Here is an 18,409-nt window from a genome sequence, read left to right on the forward strand (position 1 = left end):
CACTACCACTACCACTACCACTACCACTACCACTACCACTACCACTATCACTATCACTATCACTATCACTATCACTATCACTATCACTTTCACTATTACTATCACTATCACTATTATTATTATTATTATTATTATTGTACTTTTGCTAGTTAACTTTTAAACAATGACATTGTATTCATTATTAAGTCACACGCAAACTGGCGTGCAACATGTTGGTGCTTCGTACTTTATTTTATTTGGAAGTTTACTTGCAAAAACATTATTATAATCTCATTACAGAGTAATAAAAAAAACCGACCTCAAAAGTACGTGGAATTACGTCCATTTGCTAAGTTTTATTGAAATATCCTTAAATTCGCCACTATACAGGACTTGACACTGGAGATAATAATGATCGGTTCTCACAACTCAAAGTATATTGAGAGAAAAACGCCTTGAATTGGAGAAATAGCAAAATCAACCATTAAAATAATTGCTCCTAAATTAAAGTTGCGCTATTTATAAAAATGAATCTTTATGCGTGAATACCCTTAAAGGTGGATGATTTTCTTCAAATTAAATGGGACCACTATGGAAGTACCCACTTTCCAACAGAAAAAGAATCATAAAAATTGGTTCACAAATACCGGAGTTATCGCGTAACACATATACAAAAAAAAAACATACAGTCGAATTGAGAACATCCTCCTTTTTTGAAGTAGGTTAAAAATAAATAACGACTCACGCGACCCTGGTATATTTTTGGGTTCCTGCAATATATAAGTTTACTTGATATTATGTCAGACTATTTTTCATCGCTGTAATTTACGTCGGGGACACGATTGGTTAATAAATCATGAGACCCTTGTAAAAATACAAGTCGCAAAATCATTATTCATAACAAGTATCGATATATTGCACGGCATTATTACAGCTTTGTTATTTTAAATTTAAAACGTGGTAATTTAAACATGAACAACCATTGCAAATTGAACCTTCTTGCGTTGACAATGAAGTGGCTATTTGAATTTTTTTTTTTGTTTATTTCATAATAATATTATGTAGGTATATGCGGTTGGGCTTAATAATGATTACAATGTCATTGTTTAAAAGATAAGCGCTCTCGTGGATTCGAAAATATCAAATAATTCCTGCTATATTTCATAGTATAAAATTATAACGTAAAAGACAAACTAACAGGTGTTGCACGCGTTGTTGCATGCTTTAATTGTTTTAAAATTGTTCTCGTTGCCTTGGCATCCTCCGTAACTGAATTCCTGACATTCTTTCTCGTCGTTGTTCCAAAAGTATCTGAAATAAATATATTAGACATTATTTTTTTATTATTATAATAATAAATAACATACGTACGTTGCTCTGATCCTAAAGTAAGTAACTAAAGTATTTGTGTTATGAAAATCGGAAATAACACCAGTACCCGAGACAATTCGGGGTTCGAACTTAGGACCTCGGAGATGGCGAAACCATGAAAACCGGTGTGCACGTGTGTTTTGTTTTTTGAAATAGCTAATAAATAAATTAAATTCTGTCTATTCAATTCGTATTTCGAGCATAATAAGGTCATTCTCAATGACATTTGATTGACACAATATAGAAATATAAGAGCCTACACACACGGCGTATTTTATACACGGTAACGACACGCGTTTCACAAACGGGTGTTTACGACGCCCATAGATTTCCATGTTGCTTCATTTCAAAAACTAACTGAAATTAACAGACAAAACTAAAATTAAAACTATCTCTTATCAAAATGCGCGATACATACACGCGACTGTGTGGTTTGTCAGCTTCTCGTTAAATTCTATACATACTTTCAAAATCATAAAGGCTTCCAACATTCATAATATTGTTATGATAAAAAACTAACCTTTTAAAGTCACCTGTACAAGGCCCTGGTTCTGCTTTCAAAGAGCATAACTTTGGATCTAAAACGAAACAAAAATGTATTGCTCAAAACAGATTGTGAGAAAAGAGCGTTTACGCTCCGCATCTAATTTTTATTCGTTTTCCCAATCTGAGACTATATAAATCTAGAAAACGCAGATCCGCTTCGGATGTCGCTTGTGCACTAAGTCCGATTGGAATCCGAGAAACCACGAATATCGCTTGTACACCTAGAGATGAAATGATCCCTGTGACATTCCGACAGTCATTTCTCGGACTCGGAACAGGGGGTCTACTCTCGATCTCCGTCCGACATCCGTCCGAAATAATTACTGTCAAATAAGTAATATTCAACAAAATTAAAAGACAAGTATCCAGTATGAAGCTTCATTCGCATCATGCGTCTTTTCATTTGGTCAAGTATTGTTTATTTGGCAGTAATTGTTTCGGACGGATGTCGGACGGAGATCGAGAGTAGACCCCAGATACGAAACGGTCGTAGTGCACAAATGCTCTTATTAGTAGTAGAGCTCCTTGTGAAAGAGTTCGTTCAGGGAAGTACTGCCATCTTACTTATTTCTACTGCCAAGCATGTACTATCTATGTACATATATGTCCCTATCTACCAACCCGAGAGATAGAGTTTTCCGGAGAGACTACGAGCTCGATGGCAAGACCAGGGCACAGCAGGCGTCCGGACCAAGCCCTCCGCCAGTGATATGCCTTTGCAGAGACGCCCTCTGGCGGATCCAAACTTGAATATGGACTCGCTGGGGTTTGTGATTAGCTGCAGAGACGGACATGTTTGTCTGCCCCGGTATGGCATGTTTCCGAGGCATCTGTCTCGTGAGCAGCTAGCGCGTCTTAATACTGGTCTAGTTGAGGGCCTGAAACGAGGAGACGCGCGGGGCACGTGAGTTGCCCTTTAAGTTGGAAGCTATGTCCGGACATTGTCGCAGGACACTGCGACTGGCATCTCTGGCACTAGCCCGGAGAGCTAGTAGAGGATAAGCTAGATATCCTCCGGTCCCTCCAGTCGCTAAGGTTATTGAGAACTGGAGACGTAGTTTTTCGGCGTCGGGAGGTGAGCGTACCTTATAGCTCCGCCACCAATGAGGAAATTTGGTAGTGGACTCAATGTCGACGGCTAAGCGGTGGCAACCGCTAGTTGTGCAATGCGCAACGGGAAGTGAGCATGCCTACAGCTCCAGTACTTATTTGGAAAATAGGGAGGGTACTGTACGTGCACCCGGGGCGGCTCACCCGAGACACTAGCCTCTCGAAGAACCGGATGAAATCAAGTGACAGAGGTCTGTGACAACCCTGTACACTGGCTGATCTGGGGTCAGAACCTGAATTTATAAGGTTCCTGTGCACGCACAGGATATAATGCCCTCCTCGTATGTCCTAAGGGTAGGTAGGGAGGGTCACTATAATCAAAACTAACGTAAAAAGATATGGGAGCTTGCCAAACATGTAGTGTGAGCATCACTGTGATCTAACAGCTTGATTTTGATTGCCTCTCTTGATCGGAAACTGCATCTGTTCTGAGTCGAGGCGCATAATTGCGATTCATAACTGGCCGATTGGAAATTTTTGACATTTCTAATCGGAACAATAGTTAATTTAACTCACAAATTAGAAAGATATAGTAGGAATGAGGTTCATCTTCTCGCTCAGAAACCCATCTGATTTCAAGATTCGGATAGGCTACCCGATCGGGTCGATTCTAATTTGACTTAAAAACAGCCTGCTGTTTTGAAGGGTGCTGATGAAAGTACAGGCACCTGGGATTTGTCAACTTATGTCTTAGGTGGGTTTAATCTGTCAATTGTATTTTTTTATTATCAAGCGACGGGACGAACAAGTCGTGCGCCTGATGGTAAGCTAGACGCTTGCCCACAGCACCACTCAGAGCTTTAAATCGCAAAGATCTGTGGGGCACTGCCACTGCGCCCGTCACCCTGAAACATAAGTTCACAAGTCCAATGTGCCTGTTTGTCACTAGCACCCTTACATGTTTAATACAAACGTAATTTCATACACAATATCCTAAAGCCGCTCTTTTCAGTTCTGAATCAAAATTCTATTGTCTATGGTACTCGCCACTAATCTGAAAATAGTAGTTTATGTGACTGTTACATAGTGAAAGGCATTGAAATACGAGTGTGGGTTTATGAAATATCTCACGAGTGTTTTAATGCCTAATTATGTACAGTTACATACAGAGCTTTATCTACACACATATTATAAGCTCTATGTGATGTGTACAGGAACCGCATGTTACGACTGGCGAAATGGCAGCAAATAAAAACTTTTCTCACGCATGTCACGCAACCGTAGGTTTTTTTAATTCATTCACAAACTAGAGTCGGCCCCAACTATCATTTCGTTCGACATCAAGTAACGTGTGCATTTTGTCAAAATTATTTGCTATTCACATTTCATTTCGAATAAAACTTCATCTCGATTGATGTTAGAATTGAGGTCCAATCAAATTGTTTTGTTTTTCAGAGATGTTCGAAATTTGAATGTAATAATAACATCGAATTTGTAAACAATACAGACATTTTGACAGATAAGAAATTTGTTCTAACAAAACAGTTTATCTACATGCTGGTCGTAATTTGCGGTCATCGAGTATATAATCAGAAATAGAGAAGAAATGTCATTTAATTTGTTTGAAAACTATTCTGCCATATCATTACTGTGACAACTGCCCTCCGACTGGCTAGCCCGAGTTCGAAACAATTGACGGATGTCGTCAATGGGTGTCGTCAACTGTTTCATATCTTTTTTTCATTCACTGTGGAACAGCACGGCATTGTTAGAGATATTATCTTTATTACAATAAATACAGAATATTTTTTGGAATATAAGGAGACGTACGCACAGGTCAGTAGTTGGCCTGTCTATATTTCAGTGCAAAGGGGAGTTGATATTTATAGCTGTATCGCTAATGTGTTACCAGGAATAAATGGCCCTTATTTCGTCTCTATTTCTGGTTATATACTCGATGTTTGCGGTTTTTAAACACATCATAAAGGGTTTAAGATATGTGTGTAGATAAATTTCATAAAATTACTGTATGAACTATGTATAATGAATTTCAAAAAAAGAACGTCGTATTTTTGCTAATTAAAAAAAAAATCAACTAGGATACTACACAAACGCTGTACTGCCTTCTGGTTGGTTAAATTGACCTAAAAGTCTTGCAACCGGACCATAAATCTTTTAAAAAAATAATTCGTTAAAATATATCCGGTTTTTGGCCAGTTCTATCCTATCTCTTTGGTTTTTTATGTTATAGCGTTTGTTTGACTTTCGTCTAAATATATGAAGTGGCTGTATGGTGGAACCTTCGCCTACCATCAGTTTTTTTATGAAAATAGATTCAAGCGTATACGATAATGAGCTTTTGTATCGATTCATTTCTATGCGATTTTCAGGAGAATAAAAAGAAAAGGCAAAATATGTAAGCAAGCACTTGAAAAATCTCGATTTACAAAAATTTTGTTGTCCTCGGTTTCGGGTTTTAATGGGTTTTAAATCGATTAAAATCCGTGCGCTTTGGTGTCGGATCGTGTCCGGATTGTTAGAATCAACTCTACTCGCCATTCCGGGAATATATAGAGGTGGTTTGAATGTAAAGGGCGAGCTTTCGCGAAAAAAATTAAGCAGGTTCATAACGTATACACTCTAAAAAACACTTGATTCGTATAAAACTAACAAATTTGATATGGTCATATCTGATCTCTGTGCTTCGGCATGATAATAGTCTTTTTGTTAGTTGTAAGTATAAAACATAAAATATTTTACATATAAACTTACAAGTGTAGCAAGTTTCTTCGCATGTGGTATTATCATTGAAATTGTTCGCGTTGCCGCCGCATCCTGTGTAAGAGAACTTCTGACAAGCGCGCAATGTTTGATTATAGAAGTATCTGAAAACGATCAATGAAAACAAACCCATTAGAATAATTTTGAAACTAGTTTTAGCATAGGTACGGCAATAGGATATATTTTCTTTTTTTTAAATTTTTCTCTTCTAATCGTATAATTGATGTTAACTAATTAAAACCTTTAACTTTCTCCGTGGCCGAACGGTTACTATGCTGGTCTATTCTGGTAATTATAGCCAAAATACGTAACATTTTACATACATTTTATACATATACCATTTTAATTAACAAACGTCACTTTGATAATCACGTGACTGGCGATTATTACACTGGTTTCTGTTTATTTGCCTTTATTTTTGTTTTTATCGTTTTCTCTTAAAATCTCTTTTTAGCTTGCTAAGCACCATCGAGTATATAACCAGAAATAGATACGAAATGTCATTTAATTTCTTTGAAAACCATTCTGCCAAATCATTACTGTGATAACTGCGCTCCCATTGTCCAGCCCGAATTCGAAACAATTGACGGGTGTCGTCAATTGTTTCACTTCAAAACGACCAGTTTAACTTGAGCTTTGCTATAATGGCCGAAAGTTGAAAATTACATATTTAATATTTAATTACCGATGAAATATGATTCCGTTTGTTTTGTAATTAGATGTTTTGCGGTTTTTTTTTCATACCACCGAATGGAACATCCCCCATTGGTAAAGACGTCTTTATTACAATAAATACAGAATATTTTTGGAATATACTAGTTACTCGTACTAAAAGCTCAAAGAAGGGTGGCGACATCCCGTGCATTTTGTGACCCAGTGTTTTGACGACGCGCATTAAAGAGAGCTATCAATACTTGTGATTCATTATCATAGCATCAAAAAAGCTAATTGAGTTCAGCCTGTAGAAGTGGAGTTATAAAGTTGACATGGATTATGTTTATAACATTGTCCTGTATTTCACTTTATAATGTTTGTTCGCAGAAAACAATAAGTTTTCAGTTTCTTCCCAAAAATAATAAAGATCTTGTACCTGAATATTCCCAAACCGACTAAACTGCCACATTCAATACAATGAATAAAAATTAAATCTGCCCAAAGAGTAAAAATCTGCGACAAATGGTCACATTCTTTTCAATTTTAATGTGACATTTACATTGGCAAAAGGCTCATGTCAAAACGTTCCTTTACCAACTTTTTTATCTCTCATTTAAGTATTGTCTAAACATTTTTGTCACATTGCCTTTTATTTTTTATTTTATGTCAATACTGTTTAATTGATTATTTGATTAGGTATTTCATAGCTTTAATGCTTTATGTGCGTGCTATAAAATAAGCAATACTGTAGGTAGGTAAATATTCAATCATGCTTAAAACGAAACGTACGTACAAGAACGTTACCTAATCTATGGTCGAACTGAGTCAATTGCGTTGTGTTCTTGCATTTATTCTAAAACACATTGTATTACAATTTCTTTATTCCCGACTTCTAACAATATACAAAATTATATTGATAACTAGGCATAAACTAAAACGTAAAATCATACTAGCAAAGTCTTCGTTGATTTTAATTATTCTTTATTAATTTATTGATTTTAGTTTTCGCCATCCTTCTTTGAAAATCTATTCAAAGACTTCATACGCAAAAGACTATGTCATTCGAAACACAACGAGCTGTTCAGAAACACAGTCGATTTTTTGTTAGTACTATCCAAACAGAATAAAATTGATGTTAGAGGATAGGAAATGAAACTATTTTTCCGGATAAAATCGCGTATATTTGTTTTTTCGAACAAACCGACGTTTCGCGCCCTTTACAGGTCCCATGGTCACGGTTGACTGTACCGACCTATGTGTAACAATCGCGAAAACCTAAGAACTCGATAGATAGTAGAGATTGCACTAAATACAAAGAAAAACTAACCTGTAACCAGGGCTGGTAGCTGTAAAGGTATCTAACTGGGTGACGAAATACTTAAGATTTCTCATAGATGGCGCTACGGCTAAAAAGTCGTTGAAAAACCAAATGCAAAGACACGACAACAAACACACAGAAAAATTGCTAGAAGACGTCGGTTCGAATCCGGCTGCATCGAAGGATTTTTTTCTGAGTGTTCGATCTTTGTATTAATAATTATAACAAACTAGTCATTGACTTACAAATAAATGGACGACGGGTCTAATACAAAAACCACGAAAAAAATGTCCCAAGTCAACCTATTCGAAATTTAAATTGTAATGTCATCGCAGTATCGCGCTGTCAGTAGAACAAATGAAGACTAAAGCGGAGTGCCGCGCTCTGTATACGATTTTAGCGCCTTACAAGTGCGGACACTTTTTAGCGCGGACCCGACGTCCATATAATTGTAAGTCAATGAAACTAGTGGAGTAATTTCACATAAAAAACAATTGAATATCAATTCAATAAAAATTAAAAAACTCACCTGATAAGATGGCTATGACAATCACCTATAGCTGGCCTCAATGTACAAGCCTCGGGATCTAAAAAAGAAATAAAAATTATGATACAAAAATCGAACACATATAAAAACTTTTTCGACCCGATGGGACTTGAACCCACTACATACATTTTAAGACCATACTTAGTAAGTAAAATTGTTCTTTCAGTCGCCAGCTAATATATGCTTAGAACTTAAAACCACACCCTACATAACCACCCCAGCGAAAAGAATCAAACTTCCTCAACATTTAAGATGTATATAGGTCACGCTATACTTCTTAAATGTTAAGAAAGTTTAATAGTGCTAAAACTCGAAGTATTTCTCTAAAATGTCATAGTTGCGATCATAGATTTAGTATATCCATAGATTGGCCCTGACGTATTGGAGACGAGACCAAAACAAAAATACATCTGTGTGCGTATAATGTGCATGTGTGCAAGATAAATAGTGTTGCGCCATCCACTGATTTAACTTAAATATCGATTAACATATTACACCGGCATTTCATTCGTTGTATTCACCAAAATGTCTTAACGCAAAATACCGAGACGTTAATTAACTAGTTAATTAATGATTCAATAGAAAATTAAGAAAGCTACTATCACCTACTGGTAGTGCCATAGGATGGTAGGTAAACAATGGGGACTTTCACCCAAGATAACACTATGGCTCTACAAAATGGTGATAAGACCCATGATCAGTTACGGCGCGATAGTATGGAGGCCACGAACGAAAGCTGACGACCGCAACCTACAAACAAATATAACTATTATAATTATTGTATGATATGATAACATAGAAGTGCATCACAGCAGTGAATTTACAGATAAGTAATAGAACCAAAAAACCGGCCAAGTGCGAGTTGAACTCGCGCGGAGAGGTTTCGGTGCAAACTTAACATTGTAGTTGAAGAATATGTTCTCCAATAGATTCCAACAGCAAATACAGGTTTATTCGCACAATAGTGGGAAATTTAAAGATAATTTCTGTATTTTTTCAAAACTTTAGGCTTTGTAGTTTCGAAGATAAAGGGTAGAATGATCAATTTTTGTCTATTTTCTTAAACAACTTAAAAATATTTATATTTCAAAATTACAAAAAATGTGACTTAAAAATTTAGAATTAATTTATTTACGTTTTGGTCACACAAATGCATATGTGTACCAAATTTGAAAAAATCAGCATCATATTTCAGAACAGAACAGAACTCTAACAACAATAAATCGCTGATTTGTTGTTGATGAGAGTAGTGCTGCACAAAAATCAATTAATTGTAAGACATACCGCATGAATAATGTGGGTTTAGAACCAGAACGTAGCTTTACTCTTTGCTTGCCTCTAAAGGCATTTTATTTAAAAGCATTTTTCCTCAAAGTGTTTATTTGCCGCATATTTTTGAAAACTTTTTGGAAACCCCGTCTTCTCTCTTTGGCATTAAAAGCCATTTCTGTCGTACTTCAATGATTTGAGGAAATCTGAATCAACAACAATAATTAACATAAAAAATGGGTGCCTCAACTATGCTATTAAAAGAAATTTTCGTTTTAATGTAAACAAAATATAATGTACTAATGCAATATTAATTAAATATAAAGTACTAAATCCAGAAATTTCTGATTCAATAAATAAAAAAAAATTAAGTATGAAGATGATTTCGGCAGTATGCAAGTCACGCCTTTGCCTTTTTTTTTCAGTTAATGACATCTCGATAACATATTATCGCATTCGCTCTGGACCTTTTGGAGGGAAAAGTGTCGTTTTTATTTTGACTTTCAATTATTTTGTGAAATCTAGTTTAAAGTGGAATAGGATAGTGCTATTGTGCCTTAATCGAAGATTAAAACGCGAAATTATACGAATCTCGAACTAAAATACAGTTATCGGCCCGTTTTAAGAAACCCCGAGTCAATCCAAGCACGCCGCCTCAAATTGCCTATCCTCTTTGTGGCGGCCATATTTACAGAAACATAATTAAACTTCATGTTTAGGCTGATGGCTTTGCCACAGCCTTAATAAATTTAAAAAAAAAAAAAAAAACATATTATCGATTGCGTCAATCTCTATGAAAGTGGGGTTATGAATTTCAGAAATTCACGTATTTGATATATTTTTTAATTGAATTCGTATACATTTGGGTTATTAATGCACTTGAATGGTATAATTTTGCGGATATATTTAAGTAAAAAACTTTTGTGGTAGTGCTTTTAGACAGCTAAAAATTTAAATAGTACTTACATGTGAAATGTACAATTCTGCGAGTTTTCCTTTTTAGATAAGTTACATCCGGACACTGAAAACTTTACAATGACTAATAAACGTCCGTTTAACACTATTTCACATTTTAAAACCAATTATTTTTCAAAAATAAACGAAATTTGTTTCGTTGTCAGCTGACCCTAGGTTCATATAGCCTCATAGCTTATAATGAAGTGGTCTCGTCTACCCATCTCGTTCTAACATACGTGTATACTAACTCTCTTTCACTTGCATTGCCAATCTATGGGTACCTATATACTAAATCTATGGTTGCGATGTAGTTGCGTCATCTAGTTCCTGTGTCTCGAATACAAACAAAACTCTGCCCTGCTAAGCCGAAAAGCGCTATCTCTGAGATGAGACAGGGTGTCTTTTATTTTTTTTATACCATTCAATACCTATAATAATTGTGCATCTAATGGTATAATGGTAATAGCGCTATCTAACTTAAAACATTTAAAAAACCACTAAGAAGTATTTTTATATCTAATTTTTCCATAAATTACTTTTTTTTAGGAAATGAAACTATTTTTCCGGATTTAAATCGCGTATATTTGTTTTTTCAAACAAACCGACGTTTCGGGCCCTTTACAGGTCCCATGGTCACGGTTGACTGAGGTGGTACAGTCTTCAACCAGTTATGTTTAATATTAATGCAAACCACCCTATTTTCCACTATAGTTACAATAGTTATTAATTAATACCTTATTTTTAATTTTACAAAGAAAACATTACTTTTTATTATAAAAAGTAAATGCGCATTTGATCTCTATCTCACCTGATGGAAAGTGACAACAAGGTCTAAGTTATAGTGTTCGGGGAACATGTCTGCAGGCAGGGAATTCCACTCACTAGCCGTGATTCGTGCGAATCCTGGGAATAGCCACAACATAGGGGTGGAATCCCAGCCCACGTCTAGTCCCCCGATGATGGAAAGGGGCAGGCGGAATCAAATTATGCAATTCCATCGCACACTCTCCGTGATACATCCTGTAGAGTAGCAATAAGCTGGCAACTCTACGGCGGTGTTCAAGGCTCTGCAGCTTCGCTTCTACTAATTCCGAGTCACCTATAAGCCTCTTAGCACGCTTGCCTATTGAATCCAAGGTGGTCAGTTCATATTTAGCAGAGCCATCCCATAAGTGGCAGCAGTACTCCATACATGACCGGACTTGTGCTTGATACAGCTAAAGCCAGTGTCCCGGTGTGAAGTAACGCCTCACCTTGGAAAAGATGCCAAGTTTCCTGCCTGTATTTTTGGCCATGGATTCAATGTATCTACCGAAGTTCAGATTGGGCGACAGGTCCATTCCAAGTAGCTAAAATTACTAATAGATTTGGCGGCTTTCTTTATAATCAAAATAGCGGTATCTCACAAAACAGGTATAATGGTACAATTTATGGATAATTTAGGTATATCAATAAATCTGTTAGTCAAAAATACGCATAAATAAGTTTTACCATCTTCAAAAAAAATTATTTTTGAAGGTACGGAAATACAATTTAGAAAAGGTCGTTTTTCTCAAAACACTCCGATTGAGATAGCGCTTTTCGGGTTATTTGGGCACTATTATAGTGTACTAATACGGTCAATAAGAACTAACAAGTGTTGCACTTTGCACGACATGCGTCTTCAGTTACGAAATTGTTTTCATTGCCGCCGCATCCTCCGTAAGTGAATATCAGACATTTTTGTGTGTATGTGTCCCAATGATATCTAAAAAAAGGTAAAGAAAACAAATTTATTAGAATTTAAAAAATGTTTAGATAATAAAGTAAACAATGTTAATAAACTTTTTCTCCTATGTCATTACTTTTCTTAATTCATATTCATTATATATTTGAGATGATAACTAATCTACGTCATTCTTTCTTGCTATCAGTATCCTTGGAAAAATAACGTTGTTTTTAAACAGTGACAATTTACACGTCTACCTGCACTAGAACTCGAGTTTTGTATTTTTTAACGCCAATACCGAACCCATTAGAATCCTTTTGTAAATACTGGTTGGATAATTAGGTAATCAAACTTAATTAAATTATTCACCTATGTCAATTATTCTCGTACGTCTTTTTATTTTTTTTTCTGTATGTGTTTCAGACGACAACTGATGATATGTAGTAGCCACAAATACCTAAGTAAAGGGATCCAACACAATATAAACAAAAGAAAACAAACTGACCTGGGAATGGCGCCTTTACATGGCCCAGTTTCCGGAGGCAAACTACAAACGTCTGCAGTAGCTAAAAAGAAATAAAAACGTTACTTGAGCAATTTTGAAACACAATTTATCTATTTATTTATAGAAATATAAATAAAAATAGAAACCGTTTATTCCAACGCCACATTATAAAAATGACACACACAAAAAAAGGCTAATATAAATACAACAGAAATAACACAAAAAACAAAACAGCGTAAAACATATTTCTATGCTGTCATATGTGCGGCTGTGGCGTGTACAAAAACTAAAGTCACAACCAAGTCTAGGCTGTGACGCTGGTTTTCAATGGGCCGTAGCTGAGTGAGTGACGGACGCATGCGTCCGAAATGAAAATAAATTAAACTACGGACTTGTTCGTCTCGTCACTAGATATTATAAAAAAAATATGCATTTATTTGTCTATTTATTTATTTATGTATTCATTTGTCTTCCTATTTATCCATCTATTTATCCGTCCATCCGTCCATCCGTCCATCCGTCCATCCGTCCATCCGTCCATCCGTCCATCCGTCCATCCGTCCATCCGTCCATCCGTCCATCCGTCCATCCGTCCATCCGTCCATTCGTCCGTCCGTTCATACGTCCTTCCGTACGTCCACAAAAAATAATTGAATAATCTTGATAATAAAACATTGTGATATTCAATAAAGTCAAATTACAATTATTAAAGAGACATCTCTAGTCAGTCGCTGGTAGCAGTAACTGGATGAATAAAGAAAAACTTGCATACATTTCTCACAGATGGCGCTACGGTAATACAAGTCGTTAAAAACCAAAAACAAAGGTCTGCACCAAGCACAGATAAAAATCCGTTAGGACTGCTGGTTCATATTATAGCTCAGTTGGGAGAGCGTCAGACACGGTGTGCTGAAGGCGCTGACCCTGGTTCGAATAAAGTCGTATCAATTATCACGATGCTTTATTACAATTATGTTAAATTATTTTCTGTGAAATTAGTCTACTAGTTTGTTATAATTATTAATACAAAGAGTAATTGAAAACACAGTAGTAAAAATCCTGAAAACGAATAAACTTAAAAATAACAAACATTCAAAATTTTGATTAAGTCACTACTTACTTGAACCACGGATGATTAAAACAACCTGCAAAGAAAATTTTTTTTTATTGATGCAAGTGTAATTATTTGTGACAAAATCAAACTTTGTATTTTTTCACAAATTTTCAAAAATGACACTTGCATCAAAATAAAAGAAAAAACATACTTAATGTAATAAAATATAATTATGTAAGGTATAAGTATATTACAAATGAGCCTATGCATCGCGTGGGTTGTTTTAATCGCAGATATCCCTTAATAATAACACTAATAAAGTACATTTTTTAAATAATTAAAAGAAAAAATCTCACCGAAAGAAGAAGTACGGAGCTAAATAAGAACATCTTCATGATTATTTGGTACTGTGTATCAAAATGTTTAGGGACTGCTTATCACAGAGCCCTATACAAAACTGATAGGCGTATTTGTCTTTGCGAATTTATATTTTTAGTTGAGACCGTTTACACATTCGACGGTTACAAACTTGAGTAATTTTCAGGTTAGTTTTCTCTACCTGATTTCGGTGGCAATTTCTTATTATTCAAATATTCTAGAATATTATTTAATAATCTGAATTATTACTTAATTAACTATTCTTGAAATATCAAGATTACATGAATTTTTTATTGAATTGATATTCAATAATTTTTTGTGAAATTATTCCACTACTTTGTTATGATTATTAATACAAAGATCGAACACTCACAAAAAATTCCTTCGATCCGGCCGGATTCGAACCGACGTCTTCTAGCTTACCGTGCCAGACGCTATACCAACTAAGCCACGGAACTAACCAGCGGACCTCAAGAATTTTTCTATGTGCTTGCGTCGTATCTTTGTATTTGGTTTTTTCAACAACTTTTTAGTGGTATCAAGAATACTTAACAGAAAAAAAAATGACACCGAAATTAGGTATAGAAAATTAACCTGAAAATAACCCAAATACGTAATATCGCACACTTAATGTTATAAGGTCTGGAACAGAAATTTGTTGGTAACTTTTTTATGTTTAAATAGAAGAGTTATAAAGTGACGGGACGAACAAATAGTGCGCTTGGTGGTAAGCAACATGACTGTTCATAGCAGTGCAGTGTCACTTAGAGCTTTAAATTGCAAAGTTGTGCGGGACACTGCCACTGCGTCTGTCACCCTGAGACATAAGTTGACAAGTCTTATGTGTCTGTAATTTCACCAGTAGCCTTACCCTTCGAAACCGGAACACAGTAATGTGAATGCTTGGCGGCTTTCACAAGTAGTAGAGCTACTAAATGTTAAATGTTTTATATAGTTCGTGTTATTTTTATGACTTTCATGTGATAAAAGCATTTTTAACATAATATAACGACATGTTACTTTGTTATGACAATAGACGAGATTTTGTTTACAATAGTATAACAACAACGTTACACCAGTATAAACAAAAGCAAATAGTTAGATGGCAAACAGTATCATATTTTATAATCAAATCAATAGTTAACAGAAGCACAAAAAGAGTCCGAGACCTGAGGCGTCTACGCGCTTCGGCCTACACCCATCCATGCATCGCAGGTCAAATTCACTTCTACACATATTGTTTAATTGGATAAATTTAGTACATGAAACCAAGTAACTTTACCGAAGCGGATCATACTCAAGTTTAAGATCATATATCGCATGTACGCATCGCACCTAATTTCAATGGAAATTTTTATTATTCAAATATCCTAAAATATTATCATGAAGTATTATTTAATAACCAGAAACATTATTTAATATTTCAAGATTAATATTACTCGAATACTTAAGTAATAAAAATTGCCACCGAAATTAGGTATAGAAAACTAACCTGATAATAAGCCAAATACGCAATATAGCAAACCTTGATGTAGTAATAAGGCTATCATCGTCATCATCCACAGCCTATAATAAGGCCACATATAAAAAATTACAACTTTTCAGTAGACCCACTCTTAAAGATTCTACGAATGTAATTAGTTAATAATTTTTTATGCTTAAACAGGAAAGTTATACAATTTCACATAAATAAGTAATTTGTTTCATGTAGGTTGTGTAATTTTTATGACTTTCATGCATCGAATATATAGCCAGAAATATAGAAGAAATAAGGGCAATACATATCTGGCAACTCATCTGGCAAATGCCTCATATCACTTTTAAATATCAACTTTCGTTTGCACTGAAATCACAAATTAGAAAGCTGAAATAGTACAGCGGCAACAACTGACCTGTGAGTATGTCTCCGTATATTCCAAAAATAGTCTGTGTGTATTGTAGTAAAGATAATATCTCTATATAATATCTCTCTGTTCCATTTGGTGGCGTGGGAAAAACAGCAAAATATCTAATTACAAAACAAACGGAATCACATTTCATCAGTAATTTTTTATAGCAAAGCTCTAGTTAAACTGGTCTTTTTGAAGTGAAACGGTTGACGATACCCGCCAATTGTTTCCAATTCCGGCTGGCCAATCGGAGCGCAGTTGTGACCGGAATGAATTGGCACAATAGTTTTCGAACAAACTAAATGACATTTCGTCTCTATTTCTGGTTTTAAACTCGATGCTTTCATGTGACAAAAGCCCATTTGACATTATGATAAAAATTGTTATAATATGGCTTTATTATAAAAGTTTTTGAATAATATTCCAAACATAAGCGTTACGACATTAATGCAGTCAAAAAGTGTGTACGCACCATCCTCATTCATTAATTTGCGCAAATATTTGCGCAAGTGTAGGAGGACACATAATTTTAATTAATTTTTACCGAGACAAGCAATGCCAGTATAACGGTGTATTTTTTATTAGGGCTAAGGCTTTACCAATTTTATCTTAGCAATTATGCCTTCGTTCGGTTCACATATATACATATATTTAAATAGACGCCGCGCAAGTGTACCTGCTTCGCGTGCCCAATGTAATATAAAAACGCTTAGTTGCCCGTTATCGTTGTTAAAAATCAGTTAAAAATGCGATAAACGTCTAATTGTGCCATAAACACCACAGCTGTGAGTAAATGAATAAACAGGAACGTTTTCTTCCATAATTCAGTCATTTTGTAATAAGAATATATGTACCTAGTTATGTAATATGCACATAAGACTTTCAAAACTATCGATATGTATGTGTGGTTAATGACTTCTGTAGCTGACTGTACAATAAAATACAAAAGTTCCAATTACATTTATTTTCCATATAAATTAAAACACATTTGTGTAAATGTTAGAGACAATACAATATAGAAACGATTGCAAATTTGAACACTACATACATGTCATAAAATTTACTATTTAATGTCTAACTTTGTCATTTGTGTGATAAATAGTGTAATAAATTAAGATTTAATAATCTTTAATTAATTACCGTGAATTCTTTGATATGTATATCGCACTGCTGTTACAATAGTGTTGTAACTCAAAATATGTGAAACTCAGTATTATATCATTACTGAACGTAAAATATGATTCCCTAGACGTCAATAAAACCGTCGTTAGAATATTAAGAAAAAGACATCTTAAAACACACACACATACACCCACACACACTTTATGCGAGCTAGTCATCCTAGTTCAAAAATATGAAATTAATTTTCCATTTCATTTTTGAATAAATTTGGCAAGTAGGAATTTTTTCTTTTTCTGTAATAAATGAACTAAAACCTTTACATAATTTTAATGTACTTCTATGGGAAGTGAGTAGTTCGTTTTTCATCGATTCTGAGAAAGAGCACTTTTAGAGTTAATACACTTTTGTATTAACAGTGCGCGATATTACGTATTAATATTTAAACAACTGTTCACTTTTTTGCAAATAACAAAACATCATTAGCTATTTAAACCCAAAACAAAGGTTGGCGAATGATGTGAGTTATAGAAAAACATAGAAAAAAATGTGTGAAAGTAAAAGTGAGGATTGTAGGTAAAGCGATACACACAATGTACATATACGCATATACAACAATTCCTCTCTCTATTTTAACAATCAAAATTAGGCATGGCATTTGTCTACTTATGTCTCAGTAGCAGTGCCCCTCAGATCTTTGCGATTTAAAGCTCTGAGAGGCACTGCAGTTATGAACAGGCGTGTCGCTTACGTAAAAAAATAGCAATAGTAAATAAAAATAAAGTTGCTACCAACTTCTCAATCCAGTGAATTTATTGACCTTATGAACTCAATCCCATTATCAAACTCACCATATCTACGTTCCACTGTTGAGTACTGGTCGTTTCTATAAAAAAAGTACATTTAAGCGTATTTTTGTAAATATGTCTAATGTTTTCGGAATGCTATGTACCTACAATAATGTTGTTACTGGAATGCAGATTTACTAACATTTGCGATTAAAAGATCTGAGTGGCACTACAACTGTTATGGACAGGCGTGTAGCTGATTGTAAGCTACACGCCCTACAAGCCCCACGACATTATAAAATAAAAGATATTATAAAAAGAAGAAAACACTGCTTTATTGTTATAAAGGAGGACGATGGGCGCAGCCACACACACATGTACGAGTACATAACAAATATATTAGATACACTCCCGCACACAACTTTCGAGCCACCTTGAATTTTTATTTTGAAAGACCTAGAATATAAAAATATTGTTTTATTAAAGAAAAAGTTTT

At 34.9% G+C, this 18,409-nt stretch overlaps 1 protein-coding gene across 1 annotated transcript in view; it reads right to left on the reverse strand.

The window, feature by feature from the left end:
- LOC113227604 (carboxypeptidase inhibitor SmCI-like) overlaps positions 1-14,163 on the reverse strand; it is a 17,601-nt gene extending 3,438 nt beyond the window's left edge. The window contains exons 1-8 of the mRNA XM_026460565.1: positions 14,096-14,163; positions 13,806-13,830; positions 12,686-12,746; positions 12,107-12,219; positions 8,229-8,286; positions 5,719-5,831; positions 1,871-1,928; positions 1,178-1,290 (exon numbers count right to left, since the gene is read on the reverse strand). Of these exons, the coding sequence (XP_026316350.1) occupies positions 1,178-1,290; positions 1,871-1,928; positions 5,719-5,831; positions 8,229-8,286; positions 12,107-12,219; positions 12,686-12,746; positions 13,806-13,830; positions 14,096-14,134 (580 nt within the window). The 5' untranslated portion in view covers positions 14,135-14,163. The remainder of the gene's footprint in view (positions 1-1,177; positions 1,291-1,870; positions 1,929-5,718; positions 5,832-8,228; positions 8,287-12,106; positions 12,220-12,685; positions 12,747-13,805; positions 13,831-14,095) is intronic.
- Positions 14,164-18,409: the final 4,246 nt, after the last annotated feature.

The sequence above is a fragment of the Hyposmocoma kahamanoa genome, unplaced genomic scaffold (genome assembly GCF_003589595.1).
Source record: "Hyposmocoma kahamanoa isolate Upper Pololo Valley unplaced genomic scaffold, ASM358959v1 211, whole genome shotgun sequence".
Taxonomy (NCBI): domain Eukaryota; kingdom Metazoa; phylum Arthropoda; class Insecta; order Lepidoptera; family Cosmopterigidae; genus Hyposmocoma; species Hyposmocoma kahamanoa.